This window comes from Theileria equi (assembly GCF_000342415.1).
Source record: "Theileria equi strain WA chromosome 2 map unlocalized gcontig_1105316255037, whole genome shotgun sequence".
Taxonomy (NCBI): Eukaryota; Apicomplexa; class Aconoidasida; order Piroplasmida; family Theileriidae; genus Theileria; species Theileria equi.
In genome coordinates, this window is record NW_004668230.1 from 1523479 (window position 1) to 1537879 (window position 14401).

At 43.3% G+C, this 14401-nt stretch overlaps 10 protein-coding genes across 10 annotated transcripts; 5 read left to right on the forward strand and 5 right to left on the reverse strand.

Annotated features, from left to right (window-relative positions):
• Nucleotides 1-32: 32 nt before the first annotated feature.
• On the forward strand, nt 33-1620 carry BEWA_041600 (hypothetical protein; the record flags this gene model as incomplete). Its single annotated transcript, XM_004833517.1, has 4 exons — nt 33-1050; nt 1087-1300; nt 1358-1426; nt 1499-1620. The coding sequence occupies exons 1-4, from the start codon at nt 244-246 to the stop codon at nt 1618-1620; spliced, it is 1212 nt and encodes a 403-aa protein (XP_004833574.1). The 5' UTR covers nt 33-243.
• A 69-nt stretch (nt 1621-1689) lies between these two features.
• On the reverse strand, nt 1690-2853 carry BEWA_041610 (8-oxoguanine DNA-glycosylase, putative; the record flags this gene model as incomplete). Its single annotated transcript, XM_004833518.1, has 6 exons — nt 1690-1750; nt 1784-1858; nt 1892-1990; nt 2026-2496; nt 2529-2631; nt 2781-2853. 6 exons carry the CDS (start codon nt 2851-2853, stop codon nt 1690-1692), a joined length of 882 nt encoding a protein of 293 aa, XP_004833575.1.
• A 28-nt stretch (nt 2854-2881) lies between these two features.
• Nucleotides 2882-3751, reverse strand: BEWA_041620 (hypothetical protein; the record flags this gene model as incomplete). The annotated part of the gene is made up of 1 exon (XM_004833519.1): nt 2882-3751. The coding sequence occupies one exon, from the start codon at nt 3749-3751 to the stop codon at nt 2882-2884; it is 870 nt and encodes a 289-aa protein (XP_004833576.1).
• A 194-nt stretch (nt 3752-3945) lies between these two features.
• Nucleotides 3946-4737, forward strand: BEWA_041630 (hypothetical protein). Its single transcript, XM_004833520.1, has 5 exons — nt 3946-4171; nt 4210-4274; nt 4341-4460; nt 4496-4641; nt 4674-4737. Exons 1-5 carry the CDS (start codon nt 4031-4033, stop codon nt 4724-4726), a joined length of 525 nt encoding a protein of 174 aa, XP_004833577.1. The 5' UTR covers nt 3946-4030; the 3' UTR covers nt 4727-4737.
• Nucleotides 4738-4759: 22 nt separating this feature from the next.
• BEWA_041640 (signal peptidase I family member protein) lies at nt 4760-5287 on the reverse strand (the record flags this gene model as incomplete). Its single annotated transcript, XM_004833521.1, has 3 exons — nt 4760-4863; nt 4897-5143; nt 5177-5287. 3 exons carry the CDS (start codon nt 5285-5287, stop codon nt 4760-4762), a joined length of 462 nt encoding a protein of 153 aa, XP_004833578.1.
• Nucleotides 5288-5586: 299 nt separating this feature from the next.
• Nucleotides 5587-6113, forward strand: BEWA_041650 (hypothetical protein; the record flags this gene model as incomplete). Its single annotated transcript, XM_004833522.1, has 2 exons — nt 5587-5934; nt 5970-6113. The coding sequence occupies 2 exons, from the start codon at nt 5587-5589 to the stop codon at nt 6111-6113; spliced, it is 492 nt and encodes a 163-aa protein (XP_004833579.1).
• Nucleotides 6114-6177: 64 nt separating this feature from the next.
• On the reverse strand, nt 6178-7374 carry BEWA_041660 (hypothetical protein; the record flags this gene model as incomplete). The annotated part of the gene is made up of 1 exon (XM_004833523.1): nt 6178-7374. The coding sequence occupies one exon, from the start codon at nt 7372-7374 to the stop codon at nt 6178-6180; it is 1197 nt and encodes a 398-aa protein (XP_004833580.1).
• Nucleotides 7375-8118: 744 nt separating this feature from the next.
• On the reverse strand, nt 8119-10960 carry BEWA_041670 (conserved hypothetical protein; the record flags this gene model as incomplete). The annotated part of the gene is made up of 6 exons (XM_004833524.1): nt 8119-8194; nt 8229-8487; nt 8532-9622; nt 9723-10269; nt 10304-10467; nt 10542-10960. The coding sequence occupies 6 exons, from the start codon at nt 10958-10960 to the stop codon at nt 8119-8121; spliced, it is 2556 nt and encodes an 851-aa protein (XP_004833581.1).
• Nucleotides 10961-12097: 1137 nt separating this feature from the next.
• On the forward strand, nt 12098-12352 carry BEWA_041680 (conserved hypothetical protein; the record flags this gene model as incomplete). Its single annotated transcript, XM_004833525.1, has 1 exon — nt 12098-12352. One exon carries the CDS (start codon nt 12098-12100, stop codon nt 12350-12352), a length of 255 nt encoding a protein of 84 aa, XP_004833582.1.
• Nucleotides 12353-12898: 546 nt separating this feature from the next.
• Nucleotides 12899-14348, forward strand: BEWA_041690 (hypothetical protein; the record flags this gene model as incomplete). Its single annotated transcript, XM_004833526.1, has 2 exons — nt 12899-13063; nt 13173-14348. The coding sequence occupies 2 exons, from the start codon at nt 12899-12901 to the stop codon at nt 14346-14348; spliced, it is 1341 nt and encodes a 446-aa protein (XP_004833583.1).
• Between the last annotated feature and the right edge of the window lie 53 nt (nt 14349-14401).

The following is a 14401-nucleotide window of genomic DNA, read 5'->3' on the forward strand; positions in this document are numbered from 1 at the left end:
TTGACTGGGGAGGAAGGGAGTGTGACTTGGATGTGCAGCACATACTTCTACCGTTCCCTGTCTCATCTACACATCCTCCCGTACTACAGCCCAGTAGATGGTAGGAAAATGTGCGATTATCTGCCATGCAAGAGGAAGAACGGTGAGGATGACCGCAACGGTTGGCACAAAGTTGCCTAGTGGTTGCACCCTGGTAATCGGAGGCGAACGACACATTCACTCGAAGATTCTATAACTGATTTAATGTTAATGATGGGAGTGTATCGTAAGACCCCTCTGTTAGTTACAGGGTTCCTTGTTGGTGCAGTCGTAGTTTACCAGGTGACCTACTCCCTCAGGGACAAGACCAAGGATGTTGTTCCTGCCCCCAAGGCTCCCGCTGTTGCTCCAGTAGCTCAACCAAACCAGGCTGGAGACGCCAATCTGAGAGGAGCTGAGGAAGACGGAATCACAATTCAGTTTGAGAAGACGGAAGGTTACACCACTCATGGCAAAAAGATCACAGTCCAGAAGAGAGTAGACTTCCCAGTTGCTGGTTTCTCGAGACACAGTCACATTGGAAAGTTGAGTTTGCCACTGGTCATCAAGAAATTCTCATTCGAAGACAAGACACTCAAGGGTATTCCATCTGACCTGAACGTCATCAACTCCTCTGTTTACTTCAAGACTGGTCTCAAGGAGCCCGTCCTCGTTGAACTCTACAAGTACTCACCTGATGGACACAACACCTCTGTCCACTTCTTCACCAAAGGTGCCAATGAAACCTGGGAGGAGTTCTTCTTTAACAGCAGTACCACTCTCACTGGGAAGCTTAACGAGTTGACTGGTACTCCTTCTGCTGGTCAAGGTGAAGCCGAAAGAGGAGCTGGCGGTGAACCTGGTAAGGCTGAAGACGCTGCAGCTAAGGCTGCTGGAGGCGCAGCTTCTAGTCCTCAACAAGCTGCTGGAGCTGGACCAAGTGCTGAGGCCAATGTTGGTGGTAGTGCTAAGGGCCCTGGTGGTCAAGGTGGGGATGCAACTGTTCCAGGTTCTGGTACTACAACTACTCAGGTTTGTTTATATTTTGTTTATTATATTGTTTTGTAGATCCAAACCGGTACAACTTCCACAGAAACTGGTGTACAAGGAGCACAAGTTCAATCTACATCCCATCCTCAATCTTCAGGTGAGCAAGTTGTTGCAAAGCCTTCATCTGGAGGGGGTGATACTCCAGGAGCTCAAGCAGAAGCCTCTTTAGGCTCCGGTTCTGTTGCAGGGTCAAGTGTAACTAATACTGCTGCGACCAGAACAGACTCCGCCGGTGATTCTAGTCTATCTAGTGGAGCTACCGAAACTCAGCAATCATAAGCTTCTTTAGGCCCTGGATCTACTCAACCTGGTAATACCGTTGCTTCAGCCGGAACTGGGTCCGTTAGCTCTGAACAAGGTGAGGGACCTAGCACATTATCTCGATCAGGAGATTCTAGCCAACGATCTTAATCAGTATAAGCTTTTTCAGGCACTGGAGCTGCCGATAGATCAAGTGGGACACCATCTTCCGTAACACCAAGTGCTTCCACTGTACCTGCTCAGCCAACCCAAGTACCTGCAAGCCCAGTTTCCGGTCCAGGATCTACTTAATCTTTAAATGTAGTAACATAACAGTTACAAACTCTACGCAAGCTGTAGAGGTAAAGTTTTAAAACAACATTACTTGGCTACACTATCAATGAATAAAACTGCCTGTGCCCACCCGGCATCAGTTCCAGCGCTGCATGTTTTTGTACTACCAGTGTAAACTTACAAGTTTTTAAATGTGTCTGTTATAACTTCACACTGTGCATCCGTAAGGGTCCTGCCGGATTTTATCCCAAAGAGCCTATATCCTTTACAAGTGGACATTCAAACAAACCTCTGGGAAATGTTACGGATATGAACATCAACTGGAACCACCTCTCTCTTGCCAAGTCCAAATAGCAACACACAATCCGCCACCTTTCTTCCAACGCCCCTGGAATGGCGTGATTATGGAATGAAGAAACTTACGGAAGTGACATGAGCTCATTTCTAGACGTGACACAATCACGCAATCTCAAATCATACAACCAGTCAAGTCCACGGGACTTTAAAATATCGACAGTCTTTACTATAAAACCAGCTCTGTATCCAAAGCCCATCTTTCTCAAAGTTTCAGTGTCAACGCTCTTTAATTGAGCGATAGAGGGGAAGGAATAAAAGGACATCTTCTTATCCTTGTAATGTTTACTGGCCAAAAACGTTCCATATTCCCTCTTTAAATCACCAACCATTCGTGTAATTCGGCTAATGTTGTTGTTTGAGGAGCATATAAAGGAGATTAGACACTCTAGAGGCTCCTGTTGCAGTATCCTTACACCCTGGCGCTCTTGGAAAATCTTTTGCACATCCTTGGAGATTTTGTTCATGTCAACCGCGTATTCATGTTTCAAGTCGAAATAGTCGCACAAGCTATCCTCATTCGCCTCGCCGTGAATGCATCTGTAGGTGGTAAAGGAGGATGAACAAGGTACCTGTAGAGGGTGGTGTCCTTGTTTTCCTTAATCTCATAGACGCTATTCCCCAAGACCCCAACCCAGTGATTATCTCCGACGGAATGCCAACTAAACGACTGACCTGAAGGATGATGTATGGCACATGGAGAATCCACTTGCGCACAGGCAAGAGTTCTATACGAGTGAAAACTGCACACATTGAAAAATTCCGTCATTTTCCACACATTTAAATGGGGAAGGAGGAAATAAAGGAGAAAATTCGCAACTCACCGGTGGTCAGCAAGAGGCTCGGCCGAAGGAGCCTGGAAGACACGTTCAAATCGCGCCACTCGAGACTTTGCATAGCAAATAACAAGTATATATGGACAAAACTACAAAACTTCCTTACAAAAGTTATCATACGAGTCCTTCACATTATACTCTGGCTTTCTGACTTGTCCATTGTACATGGTGTTGTAGAGACGCACTTGAATGGCATAGTACTTTGACTTGTAGAATCCATGCAACTTTGCAGAAAAACTCGAATAGTAACGCCGGCCGTCGCGGTACCATGAGGCTATCCAGGAGCGTTTGTCCCAATAAACTCCAGGAATGGAACATTTGTATTGATGTGACCCTTTTGAAGGGTCCGGCTCTGAAAACCACGGGATTTCCAGGAGGTAGTCGTAGGCATTGGTCACCTTTATAATGTTCACATTTGTGGACCGCTTCTTCCTCCGCTTGACCACAATCATTTCACCGCCATTTTCAAGCAGTTTGAGGTTTGCCAACTGGTCTCCTTTCTTTTGTTTTCGGCTCTTTTGCGGCAAAATCTTGCCACTGCCTTCGCTCTTTAGCATTCCTGGATCTTCCATTCCCCAGCCTTGTTGGTTTTCCGAAAAGTTTTCACGACTCATGGTGTATTCAGGATGTGCATAATTTGCGTATAGACTGGAAAAGTCTAGGGATTCCCTCTCCTCCATTGCATTCCTGAGCCATGCCATGGTGTTGCTACCATCATCAGAGGGGAAGAATCCATCAATTTTATGACACACTCCGTCGAGATTCCTGCAGAGCGACACGATGGTATCGATCCAGTTCAGAAGATGGTCAAAATCTGCGCCCTTGTAGTCCTGCATGTTGTTCACCAACCCTTTTTGCCTCTCAGATTCCATCTGTCTGAGGAGATCTTCGTCTGCATTAAACATCTTATCTCCATCTATATTGTCAAATATTCTGCTCATGTCCACATTTCTGAACATTCTCGAGAGATTTGACGATATCGAGGGTCTGGGTGCTATGGCTAGTGTGTATGTCAACTCAAGGTAGCTATTCCAAATTCAATTTTTTGGATTCACACTTGCATTTGACGACATGTGAACGACTAGCTGCAGTCAACACATTTAATTGCAACCCCAAAAATTACGGCTAGCTCACCTGCTCTCCTCCGGCCTCCACAATTAATCTTCCATGCATCATTCGCCCACAATTTCAAGCCCAGCGTAGGATGGTGTAATGATTGACGCAAGGATCAAAAAAACATGCAAATAATCACAAAGTCCACACTCATTGCAGCTAGCTTCGTAGGATTGGCTTTGTCTATCAATTTAAATGGCTTTATATACAATTATAACAGTTTAAACACCAATATAACCGATCAAGGAGCAAAATTTATCCTAAAGGTGCGTCAATCCCAGACTCGTATACGAAATTCTTGCAGTCGTCTCCAGGGGCGCAACTGGAATCGCAAATTGGAATTTCTGGTCCAAAAATGGATCGTCTAAGGTATGTTTGCCGGAAATTGGCGCCATTTGCTGACTTTTTCATGACTCCGAGACACTGACCCCTCAGGACCACGTTGGATGATATAAAGCAGTCGAAGGAAAAGGAGACTGCAAAGAGTACAAGGGAAGAAAGAGAAGGCGAAGTTGATGCCTGGAGAGTTGTCTTGTATAATGACGATATTCACAAGTATGTCTGAATGCCCTTTTCTCATTGTTGTACAGTTTCTCATACGTTACGGAATCACTGGCTTCATGCATACCGCAACTTTCACTCGCCAAAGCGCACTTAATTACAGTAGAGGCTCACAAAAATGGGCAGGCGGAAATTCTACGAACATGGAAGGACAAGGCAGAAACATATTGCAGGGGTGAGTTTTTTGTTTCCGTTATCACTCTACAGATTTGCAAAAGTGCGGTCTCACCGTTTGTACAATGTACAGTAAAGTTAAATGATTGTTTAAAGTGTGAACATACTAGTCGATATTGTTACAAAACCTTTAAATTGCCCTTTGGTGGAAAGATAAAGAATACTCTTCCCAGAATCAAGCCAGAGGAAACTGCTCCATAGTGTCTGCTGTCGAGCGAATTATCTGTAGGTGGTGCATGTAGAGTCGTAAACTAACCAGCATTGTCCCCTTGGAGCCATAAATGACCAGGTGGCACTTTGCCACCGTTTATCACGTCACCACAGGTCGCCACAATTCGTTTGCATATTCGCTTGTTCGCATCCACCGGCGATACACTTATAACGACGTCATTCTTGCGATAGGGGTAGGACTTCCCGCGAATTACCTTCATCAAGGGTGTAGGAGCGTAGAGTAGAATTGCGCCGTTCTCGCTGATTTCAGGGCTCATGCTGGGCCCCTTGGTCTGAGGAGTTTGTGTGTCGTAAAGTTGACTTACCAGCGTCACATCAACGAAGTAACATGTTACAAAATGCACTGCACCAACCGTATAAGCAATCGACCTAAAAACGGTGGTTATCTTTTTAAAAAACATGGCAAGTAATCCCATGCCACCTGTTGGGAAGCTTCCACACCCTAGCTAGTCTTTATAATGACCGATTGACCGCTTTAATTATAAAAGGGAGTTATGGTCCTGGAAGGTTGTGATTTGCCGCAAGACGAAATTTCCACGCTCCAGGTTAGTGTTGGCGCGTCAATCCACAGGATTTTCTCAGATCATCCAGTCGTATAGCACCAAGGCCGTACAGAGTCTCAAGAACTCGTTATCGTACTCTGTGAATACCAGTAATGTAGTCAACGAATCGCTCTGTGAGCTGCAATCGCAAAACGGTTGGTGACGACACATCCATGGACATTTTTGCAGAACAAATCAATCGCATCAAGAAACAACTCAATGAATCGCATGAAACGGTCACTCTAACGAAACAGCTGGTCGAAAAATACCTGGACTCGCTCAACTGGATCTCTACACGCATGCCGTGGAGCGACGCCTTGTTCTGGAACGATGATTCCGTCACACTTGACCTTGACGAGAAGGAGGAGCAGCCTCCACTAGAGGAAAAAGTACAGGAATGCGCAAATGACGCCAATGGTACACTGGATGGTACGTTTTACACGCCATGCACAAATTGGATAGGCGCCGTGAATGCGTTTTCGAGGGAAACGGCACACGGACTCGCTAATCTCCTGACCGAGGTAGGTACTATTCGCAGTATATACTCGCTTTGCAGATTAAAGGAACGCGCACCAAGACAAGTCTCCTCTCGAAGGTAATCACGGAACAGAGCAAGAGTCTGGAGCAAATCAGTTCATCTGCACAGGCGCTCCAGGAACGCATTGTAAACGTAAACAACATGTTGAACTCTAAAAGTTAAAATCATTCCAGTTGGGAAGTGTAGCTATGTACATGGCGCAAAAGGCCAAAAACAGTGAACAAAACTAGAGGTAGAAGAATGCGATCAATGCAACGGCGAAGCATGCCAAGGCACCGTTTGTGGAAAATGATGACAAGTCTCCGGTCTTGATCTTCTCCAAATCCTCGCTGGTGTAATCAGCAATATGCATAGAGTGATACAGCATGCGGTATGGGCTATCACCAACAAGCTTCCATGCACCATTCTCCTTGACATATCCCAAAATGACAACTCTGTCTGGCTTTTGAATAATCAGCCTAGCAAGTGGAGCAAAGTCGCCCTTTCTGTGTATCCAGACAGCAACGCAGTAGTCCTGACCTTCCTTTGAGGCCCAGAGTGGCTCAGATGCACCATCACGTACAGATACCAAAGCATTTCCGTAAAGTGGAGTAATCTTTGTTCCAATGACTTCTGAAACGTTGTATTCAACCATGAACAACTCAAAGTTGGGCTTGGAGATATCGAGGCCAACGTAATTCTGTGGCTTGTATCCCTCCTTTGGTGCCTTGTAGATGACATGCTCTTCCTCGTACTTGACGCCTGGAGAGGTACCAACAATTCTCTCGACCAAACTTGGCTTGGGAAGGACAAGTGGCTCTTGGACAGAGATTTTGGGGGCAGCAACTGGTTCCTTGAGAGTAACAACAGGTTCAGGTTCAGACTCAATGTTAAAGACGGAGCTGATGACCTTGTCAACCTTTTCGAAAGCGGAGCCAATGAAGCCGGAGATGCTGCTAATGATGTCCTCATCATCGTAATCCTCTTCCTCCTCTTCGTCGGCAGACTCGACTGGAGTCTCGCGGGCGGCAATATGCCTGGCAATGGCTGGTGAGAACTTGATCATCTTTGCGACCCACTGCTGTGGATGGACTGGGATCCAGACCTTGTCAACCTTCACAAAGTACTTTGAGTAAACCTCGCCCTTCATGATGGAGAGAATTGCCAAGGAGACGTTGTCGTTACCAAAGTAGAGGGAAACATCAAGGCACTTGAGACCTGAAGAAGAGGCCTTCCAAAGCTGGGCTTCTCCCTCAACCACAGCATTCGCATCGAAACCGTTCCTTGGAGCATAAATTTTGAATGGGATCCCGTAATGTTCAGCATCCTGGACCAAAACCTCGCTGTTGGTCTCCTTCAAGCTCAGATCCAAAGTTATCCAGGTACATTCCGCACCCAACTTGCAAATAACCGAAAAGATGAACAAAAAATTGATGAGAGCCATGATTCAAAGCCAAAAAACTCAACAATATGCTTCTGAGTACGGGAACGTACGAGCATAATTGTGGGGGAATAACATGTGACGACGGCGGGATCACGATCTGGTCGTACTCTCGTGAGACCATCTACTTTTTGGCTCAGTTGATCATGGCTGAATGTATTTTTACGGAATGTACGCCGATATGGTCATTCTGGCATCCGCATGTGGCCTCCCCTACATTACCACCTGGAAACAAAAAGAAGAGGAATAACGTTCAATGTTTCATTTTGGGTCTTTAAAGCCAAATATTATTCTAGGAAATAACTAGAGGATCATGGTGGTCCACTGGGGAGGCAAGGGTGTAACACACAGGCTGCTCTACACACCCGAGGAACGAGATTCCGCCGCTCCGGTACGTAAAACGCCACATCTGACCCTAAACATTCCTTTGCACAATCGCATAATTTCTCCGTAATCTAGCATGAAATGCATACGCTTGTACGCCTGCAGAGAGCTCCATAGTGTGTATACCGGCATGTTTTAAAAGTGCCAACATCCGTTTAGCACATCTTTATTCTCTTGTAAATTGATTCAAATCGTGAAAAATCCTATTGTTATAGTCCGCAATACTTGTCAGTGCCCGGTTTCGGTTGTTGCAATGACTGTAGTAGTTTTCGTGTTTAAATAGTCACCGTCAGTCCAGTCTACCGACTGCTTTCGCCCCTAATCTATAGGGTGTTTGGGCGTCTTGTTTGTCGCGCTCTGGCGCTAATTAATGTTTAGGATACGCAGCTTTGTAATCTTGTGGCGACACACTGGGCAGAATTTCAAATGTTTCGCGCAACTAAAAAGTAACATCTATACAACAAATAACTTACTCGTGACAGAAACTAAAGTGACCACATGGATTAATCATGCAATTAATCTGCCTGGAAAAAACGTAAGAGTAAAAATAAACGTACGTATCGAAGCAAAGGATGCAGTTAAACTTTGACTGAAGTTCAAGATTCTTGTTCCTCTCCTGCTGTAACTCCCTCTGAAGAGTCTCATTAAACTCAATCAGAGAATTAATCTTGTCCTTTTGCTTCTTTAAGAGTTCCTTAGATTGCCTGTCTGGTGCCTGTTGTTGCTGCTTTACTGACGGCTCTAAAACCAAATGAAAATGATGCGTGCAAACTCACTAGTCTTTGTAATCTTTGGGTGTTTCTGTATAACGTTCTCCACTTTGGCTGAAAACTGTTCTAGACTAAGTAGCTTCATTTCTAGGGGATTTGGTGGATAAGTTTTAAAAGGCCTATTCGGGTCCACAACCGCCAAGTAAAAGAATTTTGTATAGAGAGTGCTTAAAATCTCATTCACTGCATTGAAATCTCTCTTTATTATTGCGTACCTCTCAACAGATAACGCTAGTGATGACCAATTGTACCATGGGATAACAACAGCACGCCTAATATCGTTGCTGTCAACATTTACTACCTCCTCATTGTCCTGGTAGATACATATACATTGGTACAGTGGTTCTGTTTTATTTATTGCCTTAACAATCCCAATGTAATCAGAAGGATCGTTACTATCTGCATCCAGTGGGTCTCTAAACTCACAAATATCGCCAGGTACCAAGAGATTACCACTATATTTCTCTTGATAACCTAGGTGAGTTTCTACATTTAAAGATAATTGAAAATTTTCAATACCATTCCTGTCTATTTTTACAATGTCTTTTAGGCCCAAGGAAAGATCATTATCTTGTGCCATACCCTCTGGGCAATCCAATCTGTTCAAAAATCCACAGTTTGAACAAGTAAAGTTAATAATATTCCCAGATTGATTTATTGCAATTTTTCCATCCAAAGATCCATTTTTATCCGCATCAATATTGGAAATAGTTACCCTCCCTTCTGGCTTTACATTTTTGAAGCTAGTGGATACTTGGCTCGTATCCATAGCGGTATCATAAGAAAAAACCTCGCCTGAAATGGCAGATAACATGGAAATATTTGATAAGAATGAATTTGAGGGGGAATAATCCGCATCTTTCAGAGAAGTAACTTGTGATGGTAAAGTTTCTGCCTTGTAACCATTGGTAACTCCAGCACCCCCTGTATCATTCGACTCTGTAAATGACGAAACAAAATCTGTTTTATTGTTCCCAAACTTCTCATAGTCAACAGTGCATGTACCATTCTCCACCTTAACTCCATTACTCAGATCCACTTTTGGTGAAAACCCGGTAATTGTTGCTCTTGTGGAAAGATCACTGCCAAATGCAGGACTGTTAGTATCAGTCATGTAGTCTGTAGCAGAAGTTTCACCATCAAAAGAAGGGATATCGTTGGGCCTACGTGCAATGTGTAGTACACATGAAAACTTACCTCGTACAAATGGGAAGTAAATTAGACAAATCAATCTCCAAGGCCCTTGAGTGATTAGAGGTTTCTTTTTCAGCGATTGGATTCATTCTTGGGGAATTCCCATTAAGAGTTTCCATTAGGGAATTAAAATAATAGCCTCCCATTATTGTGTGTGTGAGGTTAGTGAGGCCACCTCCATATTTGAATGGATTTAGTGGCTGTATAAATCTGCATGGAACGTTATCCAACTCCTGATTGTCATATTCAACGACAAATATCAAATCTATCGGGTTAACTCTTACAACCCTTGCTGGCCAATAACGCCCGGAGAATGAGGTTCTATTCACATCAGACGTAGCAGGCCACCATACCCTCACTTTTGAGCCGACAAGTCTCTTCATAAACAGTATGTTGTGTAGATGGTCAATAAATTGTACATTTCCATCAGTGCGGGAGGGCGATGTAACATCTGCGTATCTCATTTGTTTCCTACGACTTATGGACGAAGATTCTCGCAAATTATTTCTTATAATCTTTGGAATCTCAATAGAATCCAATAGGCTTATTCCTGTATGTTCCGTTTATATATGAGTGGGAATTACCTTCTAAGGAAGAAAGTGAAAATGGTGTTTGTATCTTATATAGCATTTTGATAAATTCATCCCTCACGTGTGGCTTTATTGTTGTATTTGTCAATCGCAGCATCTTAAGCTCGCTATTTTCAATAAATGATACCAGAGGGTTTAAAATTGTAAAATCTAGGTGCCTAAAAATTTGCATGTGTATCCCTGATATTGCGCAAGAGAAGAATGTGTAGCATGTAAATGAGTAGAAACAAACGTGTTTTCGGATAAATCCAGGTATTGGATATTTTTTGGTAAAATCTTGAGTATTTGAACGATAAATGAGCATGGAAATCGGCATTTCAGCGTAAGCTCTATAAGCGTGTTCTCATGAGCCTTCATTGCTGTTTGGAACAATTCCAAGATGTTATCGTAATCCGATAACCATAAATCCAGGTGCAGACCATGTAACACATTCTCTGACATGGAAAGCAGTGAAAGTATGTATTTTAATACGCTCGGATGATCAGGCTCCAGTAAGGAGATTGACTTGCATTTGCCTGACTTTAGGAGCTGCTCTAGGCCTACCAGAGCTTTTAAATCCTTTATATAACGTAGAGTGAGTGTTCCATCAGAACTGCGGAACATCTTCTTTAGAGACGGACTGACCGTTTCACAATCCTCGCCCTTGGACATCTTGTCAGAGGCAACATCCAGCGAGACAAGACAAAACTATTAAAATGTACGAGACGTTGAGTCTATATGGAAGATTCCATTAAAATGAGTGAATTAAATCCTTGAGGGGAAGAATCCCGTTAAAATGATAAAGTTGAGGAGGGGAATCCCATTAAACAGAATGTATCAAGAGAAAATGACAATATTCGCTAGACTTGCAAAGATACTGTCTATAGTAGGTGTGGAATACAGGAATGGAACGGTTCATAATCCAAAACCTAAAATATTAAAACAAAATAATCATGATAAATGGAAATATTAAATCACAACATGTCACCGGCCAATTAAAATATAAAGTGACCTACAGACACCCGGCCCGTGTGTCAACGGAGCGAGGAAAATCACCCACTGAACTCTACGCAGACGCCACCACTACCTGCCAGCAAGGCCCGTAGGCCAAGGGCTAAATGGAAGAAATACACAAGAGGAGGCAGAACTTAGGAACATCAACCCCGAGGAACGGAGAGCATAGGTGGAAAAGGGAAGGAAAATTCATCGCTGTATAGAGGGCTCTGGACTCGAAAGTTACGCGTAAATTTTGGCGCCCGGAGGCTAAAATGGCGATCATAAGGGGCCATTGGTACCGATAGCATATGCGACCGCGAGTTTGACATTTCCGCTCCAGGCTCGCTGCAGCCATTGATGTTGATGCGATTGAATCCGAGGAAAGGAGAAAGTTGACGTATAAAGGCCAAATTTGAAAAAGTGAGCGTCCATCCCATGGGGGTATGGGCGTACCACCAGGTGAGAGGAAATTTACGACTCAGAGGTTATTTCTGCACCCAAAATCGTAATTTGGTGAAAGATACTAAACTTTCCGCAGGGGAACCTGTAAAATGTAAAGGATCGAGATTTATTCACTAACCAGGTTTGTTTTTCTCTGCCCTTTTAATCCTGGCATAAATGGCGTCTTTGCACCGAATTTCCGCCGAAACAAAGCATTAAGGATACTTAAACACACCATTTATGCCGGGATACGCGTGATGAGAACCTGCTACGCCTGAAGATTTCCTGGAAATCACAAGATGCTCTAAAAACAAGGAGTAGATTTCAATCTGATCAAAAATACATGAAATAAAGCAACATTTAGGTGTCAAGATGTTGTTTATGCCTGCGGAATGGTTCTTTAAGCTATCCATAGCAAAGGATAGGGTTAGGTTCTTGCGCCTCTACAGTGGAGCCTCGTTTTTCCTAGGATTAGGACTAACCTACGTGGCCCACAAACCAAAGTATGAACCATGCTCTACAAAGCCGTCATTCTTTTACAAACTACACCTCAAGAGGCTCTTGAAACAAGACAAAATCACACTCGATCAGTATGAAAGATACCTAGACTTTAGACGTCTCTCGTAATTTTTAAACCTGCATTTACTCACTTTACCTACTATCCGGGATGGAGGCTTCTGGAGTCTATAGTTGAGGTGTTAGCCTGGACAAATTGAGGATGGATCGGATTGCTACTATGCAAATCCTGGATCTGAGGTAAGGAGTGATGTATTGGTAAGTTACCCAATTGTTAGTCTGATGGTGTTAGAGGGCTTCTCAGCTGATATAGATGGTGGTGCTGGTACTCAGATGACTTGGGGAATCCTGGTGAGTTATCCGGCAAGAACATTGACCACATGCATGTATATCTTATACTAAGTCTGGTAGTGAGATGGAAAGTGCTAAGCTTTTGGAGAGAAAATGTATGTCTGAAAAGTATCTTAAGCAAGCTACTAGGGGCTCTTTGCAGTAGTGGTAAACTAGATGGAAAAGTTTCTCTTGCAGCAAAAGTCGATCTTTTTAAAGAGTATACAAATGGAGAAATGGGACCGAAGTATCGCAGTTTATTCTAAAGTCATTACTAAAGGTAAGCTAATGTGGAGGCAAGGGTTTATTATGAGCACACTGTATGTTATGGACTCGGTGGAAGCTGATGATTGGATAGACGAATTAATTTCTACTGACGTGAGTGTTGAGTGCACTACTGAGGACTGTATTGATAGCTACTCATCTTGTTCTGTGGACGCTCTCTCTGACGGTGAGCTAGTTGTGAGGGAGGATGAATGTATGGATGAGGAGGTACGACTAGATGGAGGGAGTACTTGTCCAGATGTAGCATATACTGACTAGGCTTTAAGTGGAGGTAAAATTCTGAAGATGGAGGATGAGTGGAATGTTAACTTTAAAGATAGATGGAAAATGTGACGGACAATGTAAATGTGCTAGGAAGATACCTGGCCTAGAGGTCAAAAAGGTAGATGATAGTCCAGTAAATGGTTTTACCTGTTACACTCATACCCTTCCAAATGGGAATACTTTTACTCTAGATGGAGAACTACAAGATGGAGGTACTATAATAGAAGTAAATGGAACGGGAGGACCAAGAAAACCCATAGAGGGCGTTAAGGAAGTCTCCGTTTTATACTGGTCTAAGAATGACAACACACCCCTTCTCCTTGGAGTTAAATATGGTAGTGGTAGTACATCTGCCTATTACGCAAGGAGTAGTGATTGCAAAGATTGGGTTTATCATGGACCGCTCCAAGGTAATGATCTCGAGACTCAACTTGATTACCAGAACTGTCAACATAACAGTGCGGTAACTATAGATCTTAGCAAGGGTTTATCTAATAGCCAAACTAAGTACTGCTGTAGTGGTAATCATTCTGGAGGTAGTAGAGTACAACGCTCTAATAGGGTCACTGTTACTCCACATGAAGTTTGTTGTAGAGAAACTGGTCACACCTCGACTCCTATTTCCTACTTCAAACATGAGATTAGTTCTGTTGGTGATCTTAAACTTGCAAAGATTAAGTACAATGGCAGAGATAGAAAAAACATAAAAGGTCCAGAGTTAAACTTTCCCATTAAAGGTCCTGTTAGCGTCTATGTATTCCACTGTAATAACAATCCAGTACTTATACACGTAAAGTATGGGACTTCTGGAGGCTCAGATGTTACAGGGTGGTATAAGCAACGTCCTTCCAGTGATGTTTGGGAAAGAGTCCTAGATAACATAAGCAGCATAACGCCCAGCAACTTTGGTAACCTTACGTGTAAAAATGGCTTTAATGCACTTGTGGATGAACTAAAAGGGTTTGATGGATGTAAAACCTTGGGAACATGTCCTGCTACTCCTACTGCTGATCCTGAATCTAAACCTGAAGAAGGTCAACATGAAGCTCTTACTGATGGAGGAGCTAGCATTTTTGCTATTCTAACTGGTGCTGGCATGTATGGTGGCCCTCTTGCCGGAAGCGCTGCAACCTTTTTTGGAGGATGGAAACTTTATAATCGCTATAAGGGAGACCCTTGGGTTAGACACGGATATCCTATAGAGTTTTTAAAGAATGTACCATATTGAGTATGCATAGACTCTTATGAACATCTACAAAAAACGAGTAATACTGTATACTA